The sequence below is a fragment of the Furipterus horrens genome, unplaced genomic scaffold (genome assembly GCF_987537825.1).
Source record: "Furipterus horrens unplaced genomic scaffold, mFurHor1.1.pri manual_scaffold_7, whole genome shotgun sequence".
Lineage (NCBI taxonomy): Eukaryota > Metazoa > Chordata > Mammalia > Chiroptera > Furipteridae > Furipterus > Furipterus horrens.
This window is the reverse complement of record NW_028327177.1, coordinates 15,034,340-15,060,255: the sequence shown is the minus strand read 5'-3', so window position 1 is coordinate 15,060,255 and position 25,916 is coordinate 15,034,340. Positions and strand designations below refer to the sequence as shown.

General features: G+C 40.9%; 1 protein-coding gene across 1 annotated transcript in view; it reads left to right on the top strand.

The window, feature by feature from the left end:
- Nucleotides 1-22,314, top strand: part of SLC30A8 (solute carrier family 30 member 8) — a 29,129-nt gene extending 6,815 nt beyond the window's left edge. Inside the window, exons 3-8 of the mRNA XM_090282748.1 lie at nt 7,725-7,871; nt 9,923-10,076; nt 13,934-14,084; nt 15,771-15,876; nt 20,504-20,638; nt 22,011-22,314. Coding sequence (XP_090138874.1) covers nt 7,725-7,871; nt 9,923-10,076; nt 13,934-14,084; nt 15,771-15,876; nt 20,504-20,638; nt 22,011-22,156 — 839 coding nt within the window. The 3' untranslated portion in view covers nt 22,157-22,314. The remainder of the gene's footprint in view (nt 1-7,724; nt 7,872-9,922; nt 10,077-13,933; nt 14,085-15,770; nt 15,877-20,503; nt 20,639-22,010) is intronic.
- The last annotated feature ends 3,602 nt before the right edge of the window (nt 22,315-25,916 follow it).

Sequence of the window (25,916 nt, the reverse complement as noted above, 5' to 3'; positions counted from 1 at the left end):
TTCCCTCCCCCATTATCCCTGGAGATACCCTTTCTTGTGCAAAAACCATATTTTTATTTTCAATAGTTATAGATAGCTCTTTTGTATTTTTCATATTTTTATCATGTTAAATAATATCTTATGCTAAATCAAGTCCTATGTTCAACTATTTAACTGTTACATAAAATGTTTTCTAAGGGTTTAAGCATTTTTATTATGTTAATGAAGTATTCTTCTTGTCCTAGTTTTTTAATGATTAACCAATGATCACGGGTGAGTGCTGACTTTTATCAAATATATTTTCCTTTAAATTTACTCTGTTAAAAACAATTTTATGCATTGTGGATGTGTATTATGTGAATAGTAGATTTCCTATTATAATGTGATCTTTGTATTTCTGGCATTATGGTGTTAATAACTAATATTTACTTAATGCTCACTCTGCGCCATGAGCTGTGATGAGCACTTTCCATTGCATTATCTTCCTTAATCCTGACAAAGCCCCTTCTTGCCAGGCCCTTCTTGCCTGCAAAATTTCCTTTGAGAAAGTAGCTGACAGCCTTAAGAGAACTCCTTTGTAGGTAACTATCTGCTTTTCTCTCGCTTCTTCTAAGATTCTCTCTTTATCTTTTACCTTTTTGCATTTTAATTATGATGTGTCTTGGTGTGGTCCTCTTTGGGTCTAGCTTGTTTGGGACTCTCTGTGCTTCCTGGACTTGTATGTCTATTTCTTCACCAGATTAGGGAAGTTTTCTTTCATTATTTTTTCAAGTAAGTTTTCAGTTTCCTGCTCTTTCTCTTCTCCTTCTGGCACCTCTATGTTCTGAATGTTGGTATGTTTGAGGTTGTCCCAGAGGCTCCTTAGCCTATCCTTTTTTTTTTTTTTGATTCTTTTTTTCTTCTTGCTGTTCTTTTTTTTTTTTTCTTTTTTCTTTTCTTCCTTATGTTCCAAATCATTGATTTGACTCTTGGCTTCATCCACTCCACTGCTGGTCCCTGTACAATTTTATTTATTTCACTTAGTGTAACCTTCATTTCTGCCTGGGTCTTTTTTATGTTGTTGTAGTACCTGATGAGCTCCTACAGCATCCTGATAACCAGTGTTTTGAACTCTGCATCTGACAGCTTGCTTATCTCCATTTTATTTAGCTCTTTTTTCTGGAGTTTTGTTCTGTTCTTTCATATGGGTCATACTTCTTTGTCTCCTCATTTTGGCAGCCTCCCTGTACTTGCCTGTATGTATGAGGTAGAGCTGCTTTGACTCCTAGTCTCAGTAACGTGGCCTATTGTAGAAAAGTGCATTGATGAGTTGGATGGGGCAGAGTCTTAGCTAATCTCCAGGGCGGGGCAACCCACATGAACCAGGTTGATGGAGTCTCTGATATGGTGTCACCACTCTGTGGCTCTCTGGCTCTGTGTAAAGGAAGGCTCAGGAAGGGGACAATGCTGCTGCCTGGCCTCTGGAGTTTTGTCTGGGAGGAATCTGTCCTTGACACTTGCCCTTATGCCAGACACTTCAATTTCTCCCTATATGCCATTGGGGCCCTTCCAGCTGCTGCCTAGTGCTGGAGCCCAGAGGGAGTGAGTCTGCATAAGTCCTAAGTCCACTGTGGGCCCTTTAAGAGAAGACTCCTGACTTTCTTCTGCTGCCCCAACCCTCACTTGTTTTTACAGCCAGACATTGTGGGGACTTACCTTCCTGGCATTGGAATCCTGGGCTGGATTGTCTGGTGTGGGGCTGGGATCCCTCATTCCTGAAGTATCCCTCCTGATTTTTATCCACCACACGTGGGTGCAGGACCATCTGTTCTGCATCTCCACCCCTCCTCCCCATCTGGATGAATGTGACTTCCTTAATTCCATGGTTGTTGGACTTCCATACAGCTCGATTTTCTGACAATTCTGGGTGACAGTCGTTTTGTAGTTTAGTTATAATTTTTGCTCTGGTTGTGCAAGGAGGCGAGCAGTGTTTACCTATGCCTCCATCTTTACTGGAAGTCCTAAAATAAGATACATCTCTGCTCAGGAGTCCAGGGAAGAGTGGGAGCTGCTCCTGCACTCCAGAGGAGTAGGGTTATCCTTCATTTTTCTTAATAAAATTATGTGCAGCTATGAACTTAGTCTGAAGGTTTTGATATGCAATGTTATTTATTTTTTCAAAAATAATTTTTAACAAAAAACTAAATAAACTACATTGTTACCTGTTACATTCTGTTACCAACATTTTGGCTTCATTTTTTCTCTATTACCCAAAAGGTGGCATAAATTAATAATAATATGAGAGTGGAAGGAAATAGAATCTTCTAAGCTATTTTTTTGAACTATAATAGCTAGCAATCAGAATTAATTGGTTTCTTCAAGTAATAGAGTCTTATGGTCTACATATTCAGACTTTTATAGATTTTTCAAAACTGGAAAAGAACTTAGACCTATCCAGTCCAAGATAAATCCAGGGCTGTTAATAACCTTCTCCCAGTTGGTTTACAAAAATAATTGATATCACACAATTTCTAGAGTCAGGCCACGTCTTTTGAAGGAACTGACTTAATAGCTTGGTGGAGTTGCAAATAATTTACTTTTAGCAGTTCCAATCTGGAAAACACCCTTTGGAAACCCTCTGACATCTTTGCCAGTGGGGTATTCTTTTTTTACTATTGAAATTCATAAGATTGTGGACAATATTGAATTGCTCATGAAACAGATGGAAAAAATGGATAATCTAAAAAGCAGAATCCATTTGAAATGTGATTTGAAAAGGCGATGTTCCGGAAATTCACAGCCACCCAAACAAAATCCTGGCACCATCCCATGCAAACACAGCTCAGGAAGAGGTAGAAACTGGCTGGGTTCCTCCACTGCTTTCTTCCTCTGCTTTTCCCTGAATCCATGTGAATGCTGAGAATTGGTGGCATCTTCTTCCCAGCTAATGTCTAACCAATAGTCTGAAATGACATGGTCTTCCATTTACAAAACTCACTTTTCTCCTTGTACCTTTTCTTAATGCCCTGTCACGTTGATTTTTAAAATGACTTATTTTTAAGGGGTAAATGGGAAGTTATTCACTTGGAGTGAGCAAATCAGTCTTCTCCTTTCCTTCTTGTTTCTGCTAATTAGTGTGAGTCCTAATCTGACTTTATTTTAGGGTCAGAGGAAAGTGATGTTGTCAGTAAAGGAATTAAATGGATACCGACAGACAGCCCTTTAGAACTTGACCTGTATTTATTTTGAGCGGATTTTCCTAAAACATTCCTCTTATCATGTTAATTCTGTCTTAAAATTCTTCCATGGCTCCCCTCTGCCTAGTGCAGCCCTTCACAGCCTTTTCCCCATTGTGACAGATGTGGGAAATGTTACTGAGCACTGGGGTAAACTGGCGAGGATGCCCGTGGCCAGAAGAGGCTTGGCCCCGCTGGCTGCCCCAAGGGAGCAAGATCAATATATTGAAAGCTCTAGCATCCTGGACAAAATAAAAAAATTCTTACTTTGGCTTTCAGGTTATTCCTCCTTCTGGCTGCCAAACTAGCAGTCTTCTTCTTACAACACTTGCCTACACAGCTCTTCTGTTTCAGCCGTTTATTCATTGAACGCATAATAATCATTGTACCTGAATGTCTTCATAGCTTTGGTTTATGGTTTTTTGTTTGAATGAAAAATCTCTCTCCTCATCCCCCACACTCATCAAAACCCTGGCCATGATTCAAGAGCCCAACCCACAGCTCACCTCCTAAAGTTATTCTGATCATGTCAGAGAAAACAATTATTATTCTCAGATCACTCCTGCAGAATACAGAATTTGAGCCTGGAGGGATGGGTAGAAATTGAGAGGTGGCTAAGAGGGAGATGAGAAGGGCTTTTCAGAGGGAGAAGCCTGAATCAGCAGCTGTAGTCCAAGAGGTAGTAAATATCAGCCTTGCCTAGAGAGACTGAGTGGGTGGGTCTGCAACAGGACAAGAAATATGCATCCCTAGGAAGCAATTCAAGTGAGTTTGACATGCAGTCACATTTGGGGGCCACTGTTGGTAGTGGACTGATAAGCAAGCTTTCTGACACTCAACGCACTGGCTGCAGTTCTGGTCCTCCCGGCCCGTGTACCTCATGCTCATAGACAAGGCTGGGTATGAGATGCCAGGCTGGACTAATCAGCCTCTGGGTCTTTATGCAGGGAGGCTCGGGGACAGAGCTTCTTCTGTTTACTCTACAAATACTACGCTGAAATGACATGAAGCTGGAGCTTCCAGAGGCCCACTTTTCTTGCTGACAGGGAGGAAGTGTGACTTTAGTAGGACAATAAATAGCAATAGTTGGAGACAGAGTAGAGCCCCGATAACATTTTTGGAATCTTAGTTTAGACTGCACTCAATCCAATCCTACCCAGGTCTGTCCTAAGTTGTTTGAGTCAATAAATTATCATTTTGTTGTTGTTGCTGTTCCAGCTAGCTTGGGTTAAGCAGTAATGACTTAGAAATGAAAGGACCAATCTAAGGCAGTGGTGTAGGGTAAAGCATGGTTAGTGGAGAATAAAACTGGAACGGTCATTAGGAGTTCAAGGACCAAGAGGCCTGGCTGGGGAACTGGATTCATTCATTCTGCAGACCTGGAGGCATAACTGACATTTTGAACAGAGGGGAACAAGGTCACAGAGCAGTGTTTAGAGAGAGAACTGGCCTCAGCTCTCAGAACAGATGGGAGGAAGAAATTAAAGAAGGCTGTGAGTGTCAATGTGTCCTTTGTTAATGGGCCCTTGAACTGGGACTCTCTCTGATTGCTCGTGAAAATTCCTAATTGTAGTAAGGCCATGAGGAGATGAATTTCAGTGCAGATGTAAACATGTATCCTAATTTGAAAAGATGGGCATACAGGCACGGAGAACTCGTGAAAATAAGCTCAGCTATGGCCATTACTGGAAGAAATTGAGAGTGGTCAGGAAAGGCATCCTGAAGTAGGATTACTGAGAATGAAGTAAGGATGGAGGAGGCACTATATTGCTAGATAGAGATACAGAACTGGAAGCAGGCTGGGGAAGATGGTGAGCATTTTGGAGTTAAAAAAGAAATCTTAGTAATAAAAAGATACAGCTGGGCAGTGTGATAGCCACAAGCTTTGTTGATAAGGGAACTTACTTTCTACCAGAGCCAGGGTGTCTCAGCAGCTTACACCACTTAGATTTCTTCATGTTCCTGGTATTAAAATTTTAAGAAATGTCAAAATATGCCTATGCAAACTGCGGTATGTGTTGAATACTTGTTATGTAATAAGTCCATGAGTTTTTGACATAACAAGCTACATAGGATAATCACGCTATTAGAGAATTTTTAAAACATGGGTTAGAGGCATACAAGGGTGAAGCCGTGTAAAGGGAAAGAAGGCCAGTGTTCTCAGAGAAGCGCCTACTTCTCTCAGTGCTGTCAGCATGTCTCTGCTCCCCACAGAAAACACCACGTGGACTCTGGATCCGAGCGGAAAACGAGACCCAGGCCCAGCAGCTCTCCTGATCTTCTCTTCACCCCACGGGCCCTAAGGAGGGTCTGTTTCCAGAACATAGGCCTTAGTGCCTTTCCTGCCTTTTATACGTGCATTGCTCACTACATCTTGCCAAGTAATCCAGAAACATGAATGCTGCCACCTTACTTCATGCCCTTATCATCATTTCCTTCGGCTATTCCCATTCTGTGTTAACTGCCAGCTTCTTCTGTCTCCAAGTGAGCCTCCATATTGCTGGCAAAGATCTCTGTCTTAGATACAGGTCTGAACATATCACAATCTTGCCTCAAAATCATCAGTAGATCCCCTTATGCCATAGGATAACATTCCCACTCTTCAGCATGACATATAATGCCCCGCACAAGGGTCCCCAACCCACCTTTCCAGTCTGACCTTCCATTGTTCCTCCAACACTCCACTCCTTCTGCTTGTCCACAAAAGTTCCATGTTCTTTTATTTGTCTGTTTCTGTTCCTGCTCTTACCTCTTCCTGAAAAACCCTTCTCTTCTAGCTAATTCTTACCCTTCTCTCCTTTGAAAAGTTCCTAAGCACTCCCACTAAGAGTGGTTTTCTAGTCTTTCAGCCCATTAGGCATGTCCTCTGTACAGCGAATGTTAGACAGTGAGATGGCTGAAGACAGTGAATGTGATTTTTTAACTTTATCTTTGTATATCCTATCCCTCTACTGTGCACAGTAAGGGCTCAATAAATACTGGCTGGATGATTGGGTTAATTGTCAGTAGTACCCCATGTGTTCAGAAGCAAATACAAGTTCAGTTGCAAACTACCTCTTGCAAAAAGTTTGCTCCGTAGTCACTCAGCATAATTGCCCAGTTTTTTGGGTGGTTCTTAAAAGTAGTTGTGATGGTTGCAAAAGGGTTCTTGGTTCATGGGCCTCTATAGCCAGGCCCTTTTTCTTTCTCAGTTCCTCCTGACTCAGCTGAGTCTAGAAACCCCATGAGACTTCATTTCCTTGACTTAGGCCATGATTTCAATTCAGCCCATAGAATCACCATCATCATTCATTGCTGAGATGGTGGCATGCGGCTTATCTGCGTATAGTCATTTCCCGGGCAAGAAATAATGTATTATTAACACAGCTTCATTATCAGGCCCCGGTTTGGCAGACAGAGCAACATTAGAGCATAATTGGAAGGACAGCTGATTTGTTAGCAAAATGTTGCTTTTTGGCTAATGAATCATTGCGACTTTTGCACTGACAGCTCAGTAACAAGCCTGAAGACTACTTTGCTTCCGACCATTAAACTTCGACAAACCAGTTATTAACTGCAGCTAGAGCCAGCAGTCCGGGGGGATTACTGCAATTATGAGCCATATACGTAATTTTTAAAAATCATTAGTCGACAAGGTGAGTCTGATGATGGAGGGGTGATGACTGACAGCCCCCGTTCCTTTTCAGTACAGAAGGCAATAAACAGCCGCTGGGAGGACTATCAGTCAGCAAAGCTCGTTGCTGGGAAGACGCAGAGAGAGTAATAAAGGTTATTGCCCTCGAACAACAAGCCCTGTCTGGGAAGGAAGAGACAAGGTTTTCCTTTGACTTCAGTTTCAGAGGCCGGAGGTGTTTTCTCAAAAGGGACCTGGAGGGAATGCAGAGAAAAGCCAGGCAGGACCTCAGGGCTTGAGGTCTCTTCCTGCACTTCACTGCCTTGTAGCGCTCAGGAATCCCTTTGGAAAGTGCGCGCCCTTCTCCTTACCGTCCCCACTATTTATAACAGGAGTCTTGAACCCAGGTGGACCATACAAATTAGTAGAGAAGAAAAACGTGGTAAGGACTGTGGTAAAATTACAAGTCAGAAAATAAAAACACATCAGTGGGCTATTGTGTCATCTGGTTTACAGACAGAAGTCCAGATGCTCAGTGTGGAGTGTGAGACCCTTCAAATCTGGCCTGTACTTCTCTGTCCTCACCTTTTTGCATTGCCCTTTCTGAATCCTCATGCCCCAGTCTAACAGGGACAGTCTCTAAGAATGCCCACACTTTCCAATCTCTGTACCTTTACTCCCCTAGCAATGGCCTTGCCTTCGAAAGTCATTTCTGCATGCTTAGATCCTACCCACTCTCTGGGTCTCAGTTTCTTTATGTGTCAAATTGGGAAGAAGAGGTGGATTGAACCAATGCTAGTCTCTCTTCTAAAGCTCTGTGAGGCTGTGGCATCTTCGCCAACTCTGGTAAGCAGGCCTATGGATACAGCTGTAGTCCGGGGGCCCATGCAACATGTGTGATACTCTGCACCCTCTAGGTGGCTGCATCGCTGGGAGTCTTGCTGTCGCCACAGATGCTGCCCATCTCTTAATTGACCTAACCAGCTTCCTGCTCAGCCTCTTCTCCTTGTGGCTGTCCTCGAAGCCTCCCTCCAAGCGGCTGACATTTGGATGGCATCGAGCAGGTACAGTTCATTGACAGAGCACTCATGGCGGTGTAGTGCTTCAGAGTCAGAGTCAAACCGAGGATGAAGACAAAAGGGACAAAGCAAAGCCTTGTTCAAAAGTCTCTCAGAGGCACATCGCGTGTGCACAGGATAAAATAGACATGAACATGGGAACATGTGTTCTTGTGTTAATTCAGCTAAAAGCCAGATTAATCAGGTTACACCTACTCCAGGAGGGCAACAGAAACACATGGATCACTTTGGCAGTCACCCCAGCCCCAGAGGCTCATGGGTGGCGACAGCCACAATGCCATTCATTAAGTTTCTCTACATCTGGGAGAGAAGGGGGGGGGGTGGTAAAGCTCCTACCATTTTTCAAAGTCAGACACAGAGAGCACAAAAATGTTGTAGAGCTGGAAGAACTTCTCACAGGGGAGCAAGAGTAGAAAGTGGAAGAGAACTGAGCAGAGTAGGGTGGGCAACATGCTGACATGGCCAGGCTTCGCTGAAAGGCGCTGCCAGACAGACACTGGCAACTGCAGACAGTAGTTTTGCAAGCTTAGAATAAAAGGGAGTTCTAATTTCATCCACTGAGACAGAAAAGGCAGTAAACATGGATAAAAAGAGTTTGTGACAATGTGACCCAAAGATGCTTTCTCAGTCCCTCGACAGAGCTACTTTTGGAAAACCATGTACTTTTGGCTGGGCACCTAATCATTCGTTTGTCTGAATTATTACTTTTACTTTACCTTTTCTGATACCATTGTCCAGAGATGTTCTGTAAACATAGGATGTTTTATAACCATGGGGGGGGCGGGGGAGGACTCAGAATTTCAAATGCTGCTTGTCCTGGTCCTGGCCATGGAAATACATGAGCAGGGACAGGCCAGAAGACGAGGGCCACTCAACAGAGAGCTGCTTCAGAGGAGATGTTCTATAATATAGAGCACCATGTGGCCTTAGAACAATTTAGTATATGACTGCTGCTACTGAAGAACTGGATTTTTACTTTTACCGAATTTCAATTTAAACGACCACAGAAGATTGATGGCTATTGTATTAGGCAGTACCGCGACACAGAGGTGGAAATCAGCTAGAACATCAAACACATAATTTCACGGATAATTTTGTTAAGGAAGAAGCTAAGTATAAAATGTGAATTCATTTAAGGAGAATATTAGGTGTCTAATGAGACAGGTGGCAGGTGGATATGGCAAAAATCATGACAACTGTATGTAAGTGACTAAAGTTTGGGGAACATGTCCCACAATGGAAAATATGTTACAGTGTCCCACATCAAAGGGGGGAGGCCAAAATTATGCAATGTGCCTGACCACTGACTCAGGATGTTTCTAGATCCTTGTGGGCTTTTGGAATTCATCTACAAGGTTCAGTTACAAATTAAGGTGAGGTGTTAAGGAACTCCTGAGTGAGCAATGTCCTTTACTTAGTGGGCAGATTCAACACTGTCTTGTCTTTAAATAATAATATAAATGTCTTCATTCTGATGCTTCTTTTCCTCACTGCTGCTCTTAAAATGCAGCAAGAGTATTGATATACCTCTGAACTTACTTCTGTGCTGATGGTATGTTGGGTTGGCAAATGGAACTCATTTTTCAAGTACCCTCTGAAGGCTTCCTTTTCTACTACTTTAATCCACAGAAGATACTGGTGCTGGCACGTTGTGAACATTTTATGGCAAAATTAAGAGTTTATAAATACCTTATACTCTTTGTGTCTCATTATTTCATCTCCTAAAAAGTTTCAATCATTTTAGCACCTGCTTAAATTAAAATCCCTGAGGAAAACAGCATGGGTAGGCAGCAATTAATATGCTTTAAAAATTTGCTGCAAATTACTCAGTAACATGGAGCATAATGAACTCAGATGCTGGTGTTTTATAAATGCAATATAAAACTACCCTGTCTTAGTGCTAAAATCCTTCCAAACTTGGGAGTCAGAGGGAACTGGTTTGAAACCTCTTTTTGGGGGAAGGAACATTAATGCCTTATGACTCTTGGGAACATGAAGGTGAGTCATACATTGTCTGTGTGTGCTTACGTCCTTAGAGATCCTCGGTGCTCTGCTGTCCGTCCTGTGTGTCTGGGCAGTGACAGGTGTGCTGGTGTACCTGGCGTGTGAGCGGCTCCTGTACCCGGATTACCAGATCCAGGCAACCATGATGATCATCATTTCAGGCTGTGCAGTGGCAGCCAATGTTGTGTGAGTCCCCTGCCCCCCAACACTGCCCATGAAGCTCATCTTTCACCCTGCCTGGACATAGATGTGTGTGTTTGTTGTCGCTGTGAGTTTTGTTTTTGTTTAATTCCTCCACTGATGAGGATGGTAGGGACCTGACAGAGTGTTCAGTTGGCTTTCTGACTGAAAATCAAGTTGGCTGGACTAGTTTAAGTGCTTGAATACTGGCTTCTAATAGCTACCATTTTGAATGCTCGTATGTGGAAGGGACTGTGCTAAGACCTTTTAATCTACATTGCCAAGCTCAATGTTCACCACATCCCTACTATACAGATCAGAAAACTAAAGCTCAGCGAGGTTAAATATGTTGCCAAGGAGGTGGTGTTGAGCCAGGATTTGAATCTAGGCACTCAGAATCCGGTCCCGGCCATTCTGCTCTCTCATGCATATTGATGGCTCCATATGGAATGTGACTTACTCCTATTTGGTTTTTATTTCAGGAACATATCATGGGTTCCCAGAGAGCTGGGTTGGAAGGGATGTTAAATTTTATTTATTTCAGTTCCCGTCCTGCTTTTGAATTCTCTTTTGCAACATTCCCATAAAATGGTCATTAGTTGCATATATTTTAACAGAACCAATAACACAATTTATTTCTTTCAAAAGCACTCTATCTTATCTTTGCATTATTTTGACTACATGAAAATTCTTCCTTAAGCTCTGTTAGCTACTCCATATTTTCTGCCTTTGGTCCATTCTTTTAACCAGGTAGTCTAAATCATTCTTATGGGACATGTGATCATGGATATATTTGTCTGCCCTTCCCCCTATCAACTACTTGATTGTGCATGACAATGGGGTTTTAAGGGCAGGGCTTTGATCCTTTTGGTCAATTTGCACCTTTCCATTTCAGTAGGGTTGCCCTGATTCTGGGCAACCCTACTCAAAACTGTATCTGTCTGTCTGTCTAACTATCTATCATCTGTTGTAAAGAGAATAATGGCCCCTCAAAAATTTTCACATTCTACTACTTGGCACTTCTAAATATGTTAACTTAGATGGCAAAAGAAATTTCTAAAATGTGATTAAGAATGGATCTTGACATGGGAAAATTACTCTGGATCATTCAAATAGTACCAATGTAACCACAAAGGTCCTTATAAAGGGGAAGTATAAAGTCAGAGAGGAGAGAAGATGCTGCATTGCTGGCTTTGAAGATAGAGGAAGGGACTTGGAGTCAAGGAATGTAAGTGATATCTAGAAGCTGGAAAAGGTAAGAAAATGTGTTCTCCCCTAGACCTTCAGAAGCAATGCAGTCCTGCACATGCATTTTAGATTTCTGACCTCCAGAACTATAAGATAATAAATTTATCTTGTCCTAAGCTAGAAAGGCTTGTTGCAATTTGTTACAGCAGCATTCAGAGACTCATACACTATCAATGCATCATCTTTTTGTCTGTCTTGCAATGCAACATGGTACACACTAATGCGGTAGGTTTATACATGAAAGTGAAGAAAACAGTGATAGACGAATAGCATCTTAAACAGTGTTTTTAAAGAGAGGGCACAGTGGAATCTCTAATATTGTAGGAAAACCTGACCATGCACACTTTGAAAAAGCTCCTCAGGTCACTTTAATACCCTTACCTTGTGCCTGTCCCTGCTCCTCACCTCTTAGTTTGCAAACCATGGCTCAAAATCTCTGAGCTAGACAATTAGAAGAGTGGTATTTCGCTTGCTGTTACTGACTAGATCCCTGTCCACCACCCCTGCTTCCCCTCCCCCCACCAGTTTTACTGAAAAGGTGTTTCACGTTGGCATTGGGGAGATCAATGCAAATCTGTCACCATTAGGAGACAAGCCAGAGCACATGTCCTCCTGACTGGGTGTCAATGACATCATCTTTGTGTAGGACAACAATATGTCCACAAGGCAGCAGGAAGTATAAAGACACTCACAACTTCCTGAGTCATATGTCACATAAATTGTGTCAATGCTGCACAAAGATGAAGGCTGCCCCTAACTAACGACCCCATAAATCTGAACCCTCAATGATTGTGTTTGACTTCTAAACAGATACCATCCACATTTTCTTTTTACTGCAACTGCTTTTGAACTTTGGCCTTAATTTTCAAGTGTCCAGAAAGACAAGGGAATTGAAAAGCATTAACTTCCCTGTGCAAGCAGGAAGTTATTAATGGATAAGTATGCCGAGTGATTATAATGTTTTCTCACAGAAATGGGATTACAGGTTTCAAGTGCAGCTAGAGGCTGTGTTGTCTGAACAGAGACATCAAAGCCGTAATTTGGGAATAAATTTATTCCCTGGGGACTCAAAATGAAGACAGAAAGTTGTAATACAGGTTGCAAAGGGATTCTAGGATGAAAATTATTGACAGAGGCTTAAGGCTATTGCATGCTAAATTTTTTCTCCCTGAAACATCCCCTCCCCTCTTAGCCTATTTAACTCTAACCTTTCAAGTCCAACTCAATTGCTTTGTCTTGCTAACTAAACCAGACTCCCTGGTTTGAGTGTCTGTAGCAGCAGTTCTTAGTACACTTGCTATAATTAGAATTTTCCATGTGTTTGTGTGTGTCTTCTTCTTCAGTTCTCTGCATTTCCTTCCTACTTAAAGCCACAATGCGGAGGGACCATGTCTGTTTCACTCACTTATGCCCCAAACATTTAACAGTGCCTGGCATACACTGGTCCCTAAGCAAGATTTTTTAAAAATAAAATGAGTGAAGAATGAATGACAACGTGGTGAGCACACATGGAAGACCTAGAAAGAGTATCTATTACTTGCCAGCCATAGCAGACTGTCTGAAGAATCTTAAATGGTACCTCCTAACTGAAGGTTAATTTCTGCCCAAACACTGACAATCTAAAAAATGTACATTATGTAATAATCAAATTTTGGTGGAGAGCAGTCAGTTCACTTTGTGATGATGGCCTGAGATTTAACAGACACTTTACTGAAAATAGAGGTACAAGACACTAAACAATAATTTTTAAAACCTTTGTAACAAAGTGTACAGAAAAAGTTTCTTGGCAAAACAATCCTTATTGGCCATCAGTAAAAAAAGTCCTCATTTTACCTTTGGTCTAATACCTCTTGAAGCTGTAGATAAATAGCACAGGTACATAATTTATAATGACTACCACGTAACTCTGATGTGAATAGGAAATGTTAAATTTTACCATATTTACATATATATGTACATATATACCTATTTACACCACACACATATGTAACTATATCTGTATATGCATTTATAATATTTTAATATATTTTAGTTTCTGGATAAATAGCTACATGTACATAAGCACAGCATATTCATCATTAGCCATTAGAAAATTATTCAGATTTCAAATTCTTATGTAAGTGAACAAAATTAAGTGAAATAAAATATCTAACCCTGATGAAATTCACTACTTATTTTGTTTTATCCCTTTCTGCTGCTTTTTGCATTTGAAACCAGCACATTTCATTAAGTTCCCACCCAAACTCAGCTTTAAGCCTAGCCCAGTGCCTGACATGTAGCAGACCATCAGTAAGTGACATTTCCCTTCCTCACTGTCAAACACTTGGCTTTCATCTAAGAAGTGATGCTTTCCAATTTTAATGTGAAATAGTGGCATCAAGTTGATGGAAGGGAAAACTGCGGCAAATATTCATTGTCTGTCCTTGTGTGAAAAAATTTTAATGCTATGATCCACTTGTGTTCAAAATTAGTCCAAAATAGTGTATCTTAGAACATTACTATTTCAATTATTTGCCAATCTAGATAATATATGCTACTGTCCACTCTTCCATTACAGTGTGTCGGCTTTTAAGGGTTAATCTCATGTGTGCTGAGAATGTTGTTCTCTTGTTCAGACTAAGTGTGATTTTGCACCAGAAATGCCCTGGGCACAACCACAGGAAAATGCAAGCTAACGCCAGTGTCAGAGCGGCTTTTGTACATGCCCTCGGAGACCTATTTCAGAGCATCAGTGTGTTAACCAGTGCACTCATTATCTACTTTAAGGTGAGTGTGTTTGATTTAACCCGTTGTCATAGTAATTTGTAGATCAACTGTACAGAAATGGATCTTCCAACATTAACTTAAATGAAGGTAGCCAGACTATGTTCCCCTAAACAAACTACCATGCAAGTTTTCAAGTTTTTAAGCAAACAGACAAACTTTCAAAACCTGAAACCTTAGACTTTCCAAATTCCTAGAAGCTATGTCTTTAACTGTAGGGCTTCCAGCCTTTCAAGAAAGTAGTTCCTTTTGTCACGGGGTCAATATGGACCACAATGGAACCATGAATACCTTAGGGATCTTGTGTTTTAAGCAAGAGAAAAGATCTCTAGCTCACTTAAGGAAAAAAAAAAAAAAAAAAAAAATATATATATATATATATATATATATATATATATATACTGAAATTCATTGGATGTACCCCCAGACAGAAATCAAGGTACAAATAAGGATTGCTTCTGGTATCTAGATTTCAGAAACTATCCAACTTCTGTCCCAGACACAAGGCTAAAATGAATGTGACCCCACCGATTTTTTTTCCATTTCTTGTCATTATGCTGAAGAGTCATATTTCTGGGAAAGGGAGTCTAATTGACCTAGTTTGGGTCTTGTACCTGCTGTTTGGCTGGGGGAGGGTATAGCACCTGAATGACTGTTCCACCAATATCACCCACAATGGGGCAGAGGTATCTGCTCTCCAAAAAGGCAGGGTGTTAATGGAAAGTCGGAATGGATCTGGGTGGGTCTCTGACCCTAAGGAAATATTCACTACAGATCTCTATTTGGTAGTACCAAGAACTAAGAGGGGTGGTTTAGAACGGAGGTAGCGGGTAATAGAGGAAAAGAGCATTTATCTCTGTTCATATCACGATTGTTCAGTTAGCGGGGACTCTACATTGCTTTTATTAAAAAATAAAAACATGTAAATACAAATTACCAAGACATATCTGACTTCAGTTGAGCAAATGCTCAGTGAAAGCTTTAAGTTTAAGGCAAAACACTTCAAAATTATATGGGTTAGTGAAGTCTGAGAGTATTCCTGTAAAGGTTATGTTGATGCCAAGTTTCTTAGAGATAATGAGATACGGACTTTTCTGTGGCATGAAACTGCATCAGAGGCAGAATAGCAGGTGTTTCGCCCTGAGGCTCAGGGCTGCAGTGGTAGAGGCAAGAAGGAAGCCTCAGCTTGTCCTCTTAGGACTATATCACGGATGCCTGCCTTGAGGATGTGCCATACTTGGGAGGGAAAAAACAAAGTACCCCCAGTCTGCCACTGCTCCAGCTGTGCCTCGGTCATGTGCAACCTCTGAGCAGATGACATGCTTTCTTCTCGTAAAAAAGTAAGGCTGAAAAGTCACTGGGTACTGTGCAAATCAGTCCAACACATACTCTGTACTTCTCTTAATTTCAGAGAAGTTAAATCAGGCCTCTTGAGAAAACACTCAAGGATACCTTTCCCTTTACTTCTTAAATTATGGGAGAGCATGTCCTGTAGTCTTTCTTCTTCTGTCACTGGTTGTTTAGAGTTTAAAAGAAGGATTAAGTCTTCAGCAAGTGTTGTCTCTGAGCTGTCAGTGGGGTGGAGGGTGATGGGAAGGGAAGGGAACAGGGAGGTTTATTTATTTTATTGATCAGGCTGTCTGCCAAGGAGACACAGATTCAGTTAACCAAAGTCCCTGTGTTTTCTAGCCAGACTATAAAATGGCCGACCCAATCTGCACCTTTGTCTTTTCCGTCCTGGTTCTGGCCAGCACCATCACCATCTTAAAGGACTTCTCCATCTTACTCTTGGAAGGTAGGAGTGATTTTCCTATTATTCCTAGGATCCATGTTTTCTCTCCCCTATGACAACAAAGGGGGGTGGCCTGACTGTTAATATGCATCAGAGAGAACAATTAAACCGATAAGGAATTTGGGGAAAAACAAACACTATGATTTGCTTTCAGATGGGAACAGGTAAAAAGTATTGGCTTCTATTTTTCCTTCAACAAATGTTAAATGATATGGCTCAGTAAAAACAATATGAACAAACACTACAGATAAACATGGAGGAAGTTATTGCAAAGATATTAGTTTATCCCTAAATGTATGGAAAAGACCCAAGAAAGTCTGTATAGATGTGTCCTTCAAGCAACATTGTAACTATTGCGAAGGACTTGCCTCAAACCCTGGTTAGACTAGGCTGGTGGTTCTCCAAGGCCAGTGGCATCAGAATCACTTGGAGGATTTGTTAAAACACAGATTGCTTGGGCCACCCCCCTGTTCCTGAGACAGAAGGTCTGGAGTAGGGCCCAGGAATTTGAATTTCTAACAAGATACTGATGCTGCTGGTCAGAGACCACACTTTGAGAACACCAGGACTAGTCTTTTCAGATCACTAAAGAGATTTCTATAAGAGGGGACTGTGAACAACACCCAGAAAATTCAACCACACTGAGAGATTTGCATTATATCAAACATTCAGATGATCAAAAATATCTGGATATTGGCTGAACTTTTCTTTTTTGCCAAGCATACTGTGATACAAGGTATACACTGTCTTTGAGGGCAGTTGCCTTCAAAACAGCTCACATTTCTAGTGTTTGCTGCCAAGGCTACATTTAAGGGTCCTCTTCTCAGTGGGCACTGGAATTGTTGGCAGATGATAATGTAGACAGTAGTGAAACCAAGTGGAGTCAAACGTCACTGAGTAACCGGTGAACTTCCTCGCTCTGGGAGTGACAATATTTGGTTTGACAAGTCATAAATACATCTATTTCCTTTCCTGAGAACCATGTGCTGAGCTGCGCTGTTGTTGCTATAATGGAACTTACTGAAAGGGGGAAAAAAGACAAATTGGTGCGCAATTGGAGATGACTATATTCCACTTTCCCTGTCTTTCAGTATGAATCTTCCCCAGTGATTATCTTTCTTATTTTCTTTAAAGAAAGGACAGCTAATCACTGAAACTTTCCGATAATGCTTATCTGGCTGATACTTAATTTTTAAACTAGGTTTTCAAATTAGGTTAGCATAAAGAAAACTTATCTTTGGTAAAGTATTGAAATAATATGGAAAAGTAAAAATGTTTTTAAAAAGTCTCCCCATTTTTACACCTTTGAATTCTCAGTCCCATTCATCAAGGGTAATGCCTACTAATAAGTTGACGTACATCTTTGAAAGATAACTATGCATTTGTACATGTACATGTTATATATACACACATGTAAGTATATATGTACAGTGTATATGTATGTATGTATTTTTTAAACAAATGGGATTCTGCACTTGTTTTTTTCACTTGGAGATCTTTCCATATTAGTACATACATAGAAGCACCCCATTCTTTTACATAGCTACAAAGTATGCATGTACTTGCCACCGTATGCATGTACTTGCTTATTGATGGTCATTAAAAACAATGGTATAATTACCATTCTTGTACTTATATTTATAGCACTTGTATATCTGTGGAATAATTCCTAGAAATGTTATTTCTGTTTCAAAAGTTCTATGCATTTTAAAATTTGACAGATATTGCCATTGCTCCCAAAGATACTACGTCGATTTCTTTTTGGCCAACAGAATATGACAATGCCCATGCCTCACATGTTCACCACTGTTGGGTATTATCAAACTGCTGACCCTCTTCTGATAGGTGAACTTGTTTATCTTACTGATTTCACATTCAGTTCTTTGAGTTATGTTGAGTGATTTTTACATACATTTTTAAGTCTGGGAAAATATTTTTTACACATGCATGTGAGTATTTTCCTGGATGCATTAGTATTTTTACAGGCTCTCCCTTGGAGAGACAAAGGTTTCTAGAAAGTGATGGAGCACTGAGGTCAGTGAGAGCACGTCCTCGTGCTTGTCAACATTGTTTCATAGAGTAAAGTAAGTCATAGTGGACTTGTGTTCTCCATAAACATAAAGAGATAAGGGGGGAAGACGGACGAAGGGTAATGAGATCACGATTTCATCTCAAGGGTCCTAAATGAATGGTAGCAGGTCTTCGAGAGTCAAAGGAAACTCCCCAGAGATGACACACTAGGCATAACAGTCAACTCTGGGTTGCAATACATGGAGTCTGGCATTTGCATAATACTTCACACTCAGAGCATGAACTCTGACACCCCACTTATCTATGAAGCCTTGGCAATGCTTTTTAACTTCTCTGTCTCCCAATTTCCTTTCCTCCAGTTTAATAGCAACTGTAACATTGATAACTAACTCTTAAAGGCCTTGTAAATATTAAATAAAATAATCACTATAAATAAAGTGCTTAGCACAAACCTTGACGTATGGCAGGTTCTCAATAAAGGTGTATTATTATTATTATTATTATTATTATTACTACTACTACAATATAACAACTTCACCCACAACTCCATACACATTCCATGGCTCATCTGAGACAAAAACTCCTTTGTTTCTGGTACCCTGAGCTTTGTGCAGCGCATTTGGTAAAAGTCATGTTAACCATCTCTTTTTTTACTTCCATGCAACAATACGAACTGGGATTAAACTAAACTCCTGAGAAAGAAGAGTTAAGGATGCCTTATATATTTTTAAGTAAATGCTTTTCAATTTGCTGTTCTTGACAATAGGGGAAGCTTTTTAAAAATACTTAGGCCCAGGCCCCGTACCTAGAGATTCTGATATAACTGACTTGGGTGGGGGGACTGGCTTTGATATTTTCTAACACGTGGCCAAGCTTGAGAACCACTGCAAAGTAGAAACACTGTCCAGTGGCTTGTACATGTTAGTACAATGGTTTTCATCATTGACTTTGTGTTATAGCCATTAAATGAGCACTGGAAATACTGATGCTGGGTCTTATCCCCAGGGGCTCTGATTTAATTGGTCTTCCACGTAACCTGGTCAACAGGATTTCTAAAATCTCCTCCAGAGATCCTAATGTGCATCCAAGGTTGAAAGCCACTTGGAAATGCATAGATTTCAGAACCTCACCTACAGAAATTTTCTTCAGGAGGATGGGAATGCAACTGAGGCATACTTATTTTGAACAAACACATCAGGTGTTGGTGTGGTATATATACAATTGAAGTAGAGGCTAAAAGGTGGTCAGCCTTAGAAATCTCTTCTACAGCATTTTCTTTGGACTGTCTTCAATTGACAGGGATTAACTACTGCATCTGATGGCTTTTCTCATTGTTGTGCAGGTTGAACTGATATCTTGTACAATGCTAACCAACCATTGGCTCCTTCTCTAGTGAGCCAAAGCAAGTGACTTCAAACTTCATACCCTTTAGTCTATTTTTTGACAATCTCTGCAACATTTGAAACAGATGATCCTACTTGCTGAGCCTGCTCTTCTCCAGGCTAGAGACACCCCAGTTCCTTCAGCCCCAGAGAATAGCTGATTGGCTGCCTGTCAGACCACCTACCTTCCTGAGGGCTCCACTCTGTTCCTTTAGAAACAAGGATGACCATTAAATGATTACGTTCTGTGACCTGAACTTTAAACTCTAACTAATGAATCTAAATGAATACGTTTATTGCATTGGTTAATGAAATTATACAGATTTTTGGTGTATAATTCTATAGTACATAATCCATATATTGTATTGTGTCCGTCACCCCAAATCAAGTCTCCTTCCATCACCATTTATCCCCCTATAGCATCTTCTATCTCCTCCCACCTCCCTTTCCCTCTAGCAATCACCATATTGTTGTCTGTGTCTATGAGCTTTTTTTCTTAATACATTCACCTTTATCACGCAGCACCCCAACCCCCTCCTCTCTGACAGCTGTCAGTCTGTACTCTGTCTCTATGAGTCTGTTTCTATTTTGTTAGAAAGTTTATTAAAATTTTACATACTGAGTAATAAAATGGTATTACAATGTTAAGAGCACCTACTAATGCAGGTCACTAAAAGTGACCTGTTGGATAACTAATGTTGCATAGCATGGCAGCTTACAAAGGGCAGTTATTTTCTGATATGCTCCTCAAAGAACTCTGTGAACTACATATTGTTCTTATCACCCTTATTTTATTACAAATGATGCTAAAAATTTGAAAAGTTCCAAGATTTGGGTAAATTCAAAATAGTTGTATTCAGAATGCTAACCCAGGATTATCTTATACCAAATCCCATGTCACTTCATTTTCCTTCCAGAGTGTATGCAAAGACCATTGGGAAAAGCACAGTTGGTTTCATAGTACAGCCTGGAAATGAAGGATGATCACTGTTGTTGTTTATTGCACGATAAGATCTGCAAATATGTCTCACGAGCTTTTGATGGATGGTAAATCTGTTGCCATTGGTGAATCTGATTTGTACACATTTGAAATAAGAAACCATAAATGGAGAGGGCACATGTTGCTATCTGGGTGAGGGCTTGCAGACCCATTTAGCCATCTCAATGAGCTATATTCAGTTGAATAGCAGCAACCTCCCACTCTTTCCTTTTGTCAGGAGTGCCAAGGAACCTGAACTACAACGCTGTGAAAGAGCTCATCTTAGCAGTGGATGGGGTGGTGTCTGTGCACAGCTTGCACATCTGGTCCCTGACAATGAACCAGGTGATTCTCTCAGCGCATGTTGCTGCAGGTCAGTGAGTTCTGTAAACACCCTGGACAAAATTCAGCCCTTGTTCTATAAACTCAGTAATTTTCTTCCTCTTTGTAGAGCTGCTCTTAGTGTCTGCTGCCTGTCAAAACAACTGTGAAGTGTTTTGTATTACCAGGGGCCTTTGAAAACCATCCCTCCTGTCAATGTTGTCATGGCAACAGCGATAGTGATGACATCCCTAGAGGTCAATTGAAGAGGGTAGAGAGTAGAACAAAGGGGTAAAATGCTACCCAAATGTCAAGACCTTAGGATCTGAAAAATTAGACGTCACCTGTTGGACTTGGCACCCAAACAGTTAAATAATAGGGATGATTTCAACAATAAACCTCCATTAACTTTCTCTGGTGTATGAGATGCTTTGCCTATCACTCAAGATAGAAAGATGAAGGACACACAGGCCCCATCTTTAAGGTTCCAAAAACCTAAAAAACATGCTAGTAAGAATTAATGATGCATTTTTGTTTGTTTGTTTTTGATTTGTTTTTACCGAATGGTTAGAAAGTCTGTAACCATGTGAGATAATTCTTAGGATGTTATACGTTTATTGTAAAAACTACTTTCTTAAGTAGAAGGTGATTTTGTCCATGACATGTCGAGGGCTGAGAAACTGGGCTGTGGGAGGAGTCTTGCTGCCTCACAAGACAGCTCAGGCCAAGTATGATACATTAGGCTGCTAAGAAATAACTCAAGAACTTAGGGACAGGGGACAGGCACATCGGTGACAGTCACTTGAGGACTTTGCTTTTTTCGACATTCTCATCTTCTTTGAGAGGCTCAGATCTGGCTACAGGGAATTTCCAGCATCCACTACACCAATATTTTATTGCAAATGAAATAATCTAGTAATCAGGTTGCTATGGAGGGAGCTTTAGAGCCTCCTGAAACCTTTGGGGACAAGAGAAAAGATGGAGCGAGGGCCGCTGCTCTAAGAAAGGTCTGTGGGGAGCCCTAAATGCTTCCTGCCTCCTGTCACTAGTCCTGACATAGCTTCTGATTAGATACAAGGGCTGTAACCCAGAGGTCCCTGCGGACTGGTGAGCAAAGTTGTATAAGAAATAACAGTTCTGTCTTGGCTTTTTCCAGGGCTCATTTCCTCTTCTATAAGCAGCTCCTAGGAGTGCCAGACCCCAGAGAAAACTGAGGAAGAGCTCCCATACTGACAGGGTACTTTGCTGCACTAGAATTTCCCCCCCTGCCCTGTTTATGTGCATGTAGCTGGTTGTCAGAGCCAACCTGCCTCCTTCTGAGCACTTGGCCTGTGCCCCAGCCCACAAAGTACTTGAAGCTGGAGATTCAGTAGTCACTATGTGTGTCAATCAATGCCAGTCTCACTGTGGTTCCTTTTCAACAGCAGCCAGCCGGGACAGCCAGGGTGTTCGGAGAGAGATTGCCAAAGCCCTCGGAAATAGCTTCCCTTTGCATTCACTCACCATTCAGATGGAATCTCCAGACGACCAGGACTCCAACTGCCTTTTCTGTGAAGATCCCCGGGACTAGTTCAGTCACACTGTCAGTATCTCAAGTGTTACGGGTCACTAAATGATGCTCTGCAGTTTTCTAGAACATAAAAGATAAAGAACCAAAGGAAGAAGTTTGAGAAATTGATAATACAATACAGTGCACATTTTATACTTCTTTATTTAGCTCCATCCACCATGAATAGGATGAATTTAGATTCACCAATCAATTGGATTATCAACTCATCCGTAGCTGTGTTCAATTTCAGGAGTGTGTATGTAGGTCATTCCTGACGGAGGCTGAAATAACAGCTGTCTGTAACCACAGGCAATAAAAAGTTCATTGCCCTTCAATGGCACAGCCCAAGGGTGAGTAAAAATGAACTCAGGAAAGTCTGATCAGGAATCTGTGGCAAGGAAAAGAGTCACAAAAATTTCCCAAAACCTGAGAAGCAAAAATAAGAAGATCCAAGTCAGAGGTAAAAGAGAATCTGGAGGCCTAATACCTCTTAAGAACTTGACTTTTCCACCAAGTTGTCAAATGGTAACATGATTTGGGGCAAGTTTTTTTAATCTTCACCTGAGGATATGCTTATTGATTTTAGAGAGGGGGAAAGGGAGGAAGAGAAACATTCACTGGTACGCACCCCGGCCAGGGACCCAACCCATAAACCTAGCCATGTGCTCTGACTGGGAATCAAACCTGCGACCTTTCAGTTTATGGGGCAAGGCTCCCACCAACTGGCCACACCAGCCGAAGCAGGGCAATTCTTTTGAATCCTTGTCTATCAACATCACTGTTCACTAAATGGGGTAGAAATGCCCTCTCTTCATCTTACTTTTAAGTAATGTTCTAATATGTCGGAAACTATTGGATTATATTTTACTTCTCTGTAAAAGAATTCTGTACAAATTAAAAATTATGAAATTACTGTTTTGGGGTGTTTTCATATGGTATGACCTATTAATAAAAGAAAATGAGGAGACATAAGAGAGGTAGAGTACTTATCCCAAGTCACATGGAAAATAATTTAATCAGAGAATTAAGAACTAACAGGTCTTGAATAATATTTATGGAGCACTGACAACTGTCTAGGTATTATACTGGGTGATTTATCACCTCGCTTCATTCTAATAATTTTGTGAAGTTATAGTTAATACCATCATTGTATAGGTAAGGACATAAGGCTCATACAGGTTAAGTAAATTAACTATGTCATTTATTCATTCATTCAAAAATATTTTTGAGACAAGCTATTGACTGAGCATTGGTGAACCAAGCTATTATGGCCTTTGCCTTCACAGAGTTCTTTCCCTTTTGTGGGAGAGACAGGCATTGCACTAATAAATATCACTGGACACCACCAAGACTGTAATACCAATAGTGACAAGTGATAAGAGAAAAGAGAGGCTGATTTATATTGTGGGCAGTCAATGGAGAGCCTCTAAGAAGAAATAGCTTCTAAGCTGAGAACTGAACAAAGAAGTGGGTGATAAGTAAATGAAAAGTAGGAGGGAGCTGATTCTTGAGGTGCAAGATAATGACTGGAAGCGCTGAAGAAAGGACTTGGTGCATTTGAGGAACTGATGGAGGGCCTCGTGCTGGAAGGCGCTAAGTGAGAATTAAAAACAAAAACAAAAAACAGGAGAGATAAGGAAGTTCACGTTGGAAAGTAGCTGAGACCCAGATCTATTTTATCCAAAATCTCATCTATGTTTTGTCTTTGAACACTTTTGTTTTTTTGCTATTTCTTTTTTGTTTCCAATTAAGTTTACAATCAATATTACTCTGTGCTAGCTTCAGACATACAGTGCAGTCATTAGACCATCATGTACTTTACAGAGTGGTGGTCCCCTGATATTTTAAGTACTCACCTGACCCCATATATAGTTATTACAATCTTTTTGACCAAGTAACCTGCATTGACAATGAACCATTATTTCAGAATTGCATGCAAAAGATGAGTCTATGTTCTTCAGAAGAATGAGATGAAAAAATTCCTGAGTTTCAAAGCGAGGACTGACAGTGCTTTCTTAACGTAGACTCTCCTAGGAAGCACTAAACTTATATAATCTCTACGGAGTCTGGCTAAGGAAAGAGGAAACCTGAACTAATGGAAATGGTCGTGGGCTGACCTGCCAAAAGACCTTGCCCCCAGGAAACCTGAGTTATGCTGGTGACACCGGGGACATGAAAGGCAGATGTGGATGACGAGGGGCATGTAGGGAACGCTGTTGGAGAAATGCAAGTGACAGGGAGTTAGAAACTATCCCTTTCTGCTTCCTCCCAGATCTGTGGCCTTGAGCCGGTCCTCACTGTCTCTGAGCTTCAGCTTCCTCATCTAAAAACGGGGATTATATTCAAGATTTTTCATCAAGGGGTTTCTGTTAGGATAACACGAGACAATAAATGTAAAGAACAGTTTCTATATGTGATAAAAGTGAGTGCTCGACAAATGTTCTTTTCAATCCAGGCTCTCTGGACCTCAGCATTATCGATATTTTAGACTGGGTCATTCTCTGCTGCAGAGGATTGGGGCATGAAGACTTGGAGCTTGAGGTGGCAATATTTTGACAAAAAGCCAGAGGGATTATAAGTAACTGAAGGCTGTTCCATTCATTCCAGGGCCACTTCTGCTCACCTTCCAGGTCCTCCATCAAGGGCTACGTTTTGGACTATGTTTTCCTCTTAGACAGGGTTACTGTGTCTTACAGCTAGGGGCACATGCTCTCATTCTTTTCTCTTCTTGCCCCCTTGATATGTAAATCTAGGCAGAGGGTGTCTCTTTGATCCAGGTCCATGCATGGCTCTCCCCTCTTCCCTTCCAGCTCCTCTGAACACAGAGCTGAGGGGGTAAGTTAGACCAAGGCCTTCTCTGCACCTCCCGTCTCTCCTTCTTACTGCCTCTCTGCACAGGGAGAATTGAATATCTTGCTTTCAAGATTTTGATTTAAATAGTAGAAAAGAAATGGATGGCTCACTTCAGCATCTAGCCCAAGCAGTCCATTCTAAACCATGAAGTATTTCACTGGATTATAGGATCCCGACTCACATATTAGTGATGTGATATTTTGATTTGTATTCTGCTATTATTTTTGTATGGCTACGTCTCTTCTCCATGGGGAAGATGGGCAAGTGACAAGACCAGATTTTCTCATTCTGAATCCTTGATCATATAATAACATGTTACATCATTTAAACTTCAGTCCTTACCTCCAACAAGGAGAATGAAATCCTTAGGAAGAATTAGTAAGTTTCCATTTTGAATATGTTATCAAAATGTACAAACATTTATTGGGCAGTTAGAAATTTGGTCTAGACCTTAATCTTGGGATTTTATTTCTAGTCTGGACATGTGTATGAATATATAGAGAGGCTGTTTACAATGAATATTTATTTCCTTGTCCCGTTATGGTAATAAATCCCTTCTATTGTATCTTTAAATTCTCACTTTTCTATTGTAAAACTTCATGCAAAAGAAAATACATGTTTCCAGCTCAGATAACTGGCTTTATCTGAGTGCTAAAGCATTGGGACCAGCCAAAGAACGCAGCTGTAGAAACCCAGAGATCTGCGAGATAAACCTGCAAAAACATCGGAGTTGATCCCAGCAGTTGGTGCCATGTATAATTTAAATATTTACCTACAAAGAGACATAAAGTGAATGTGAGGAATTCATTCAGTCCGCAAGCATGATCTGAGTACCTGCTGCGTGCTAGGCTTTGCTCCTGGCATTGGAGCTATAAACAGGGATCAGGCACAGTGAGTGCTTCTAAGCCCTGATTGTACATCAACATCA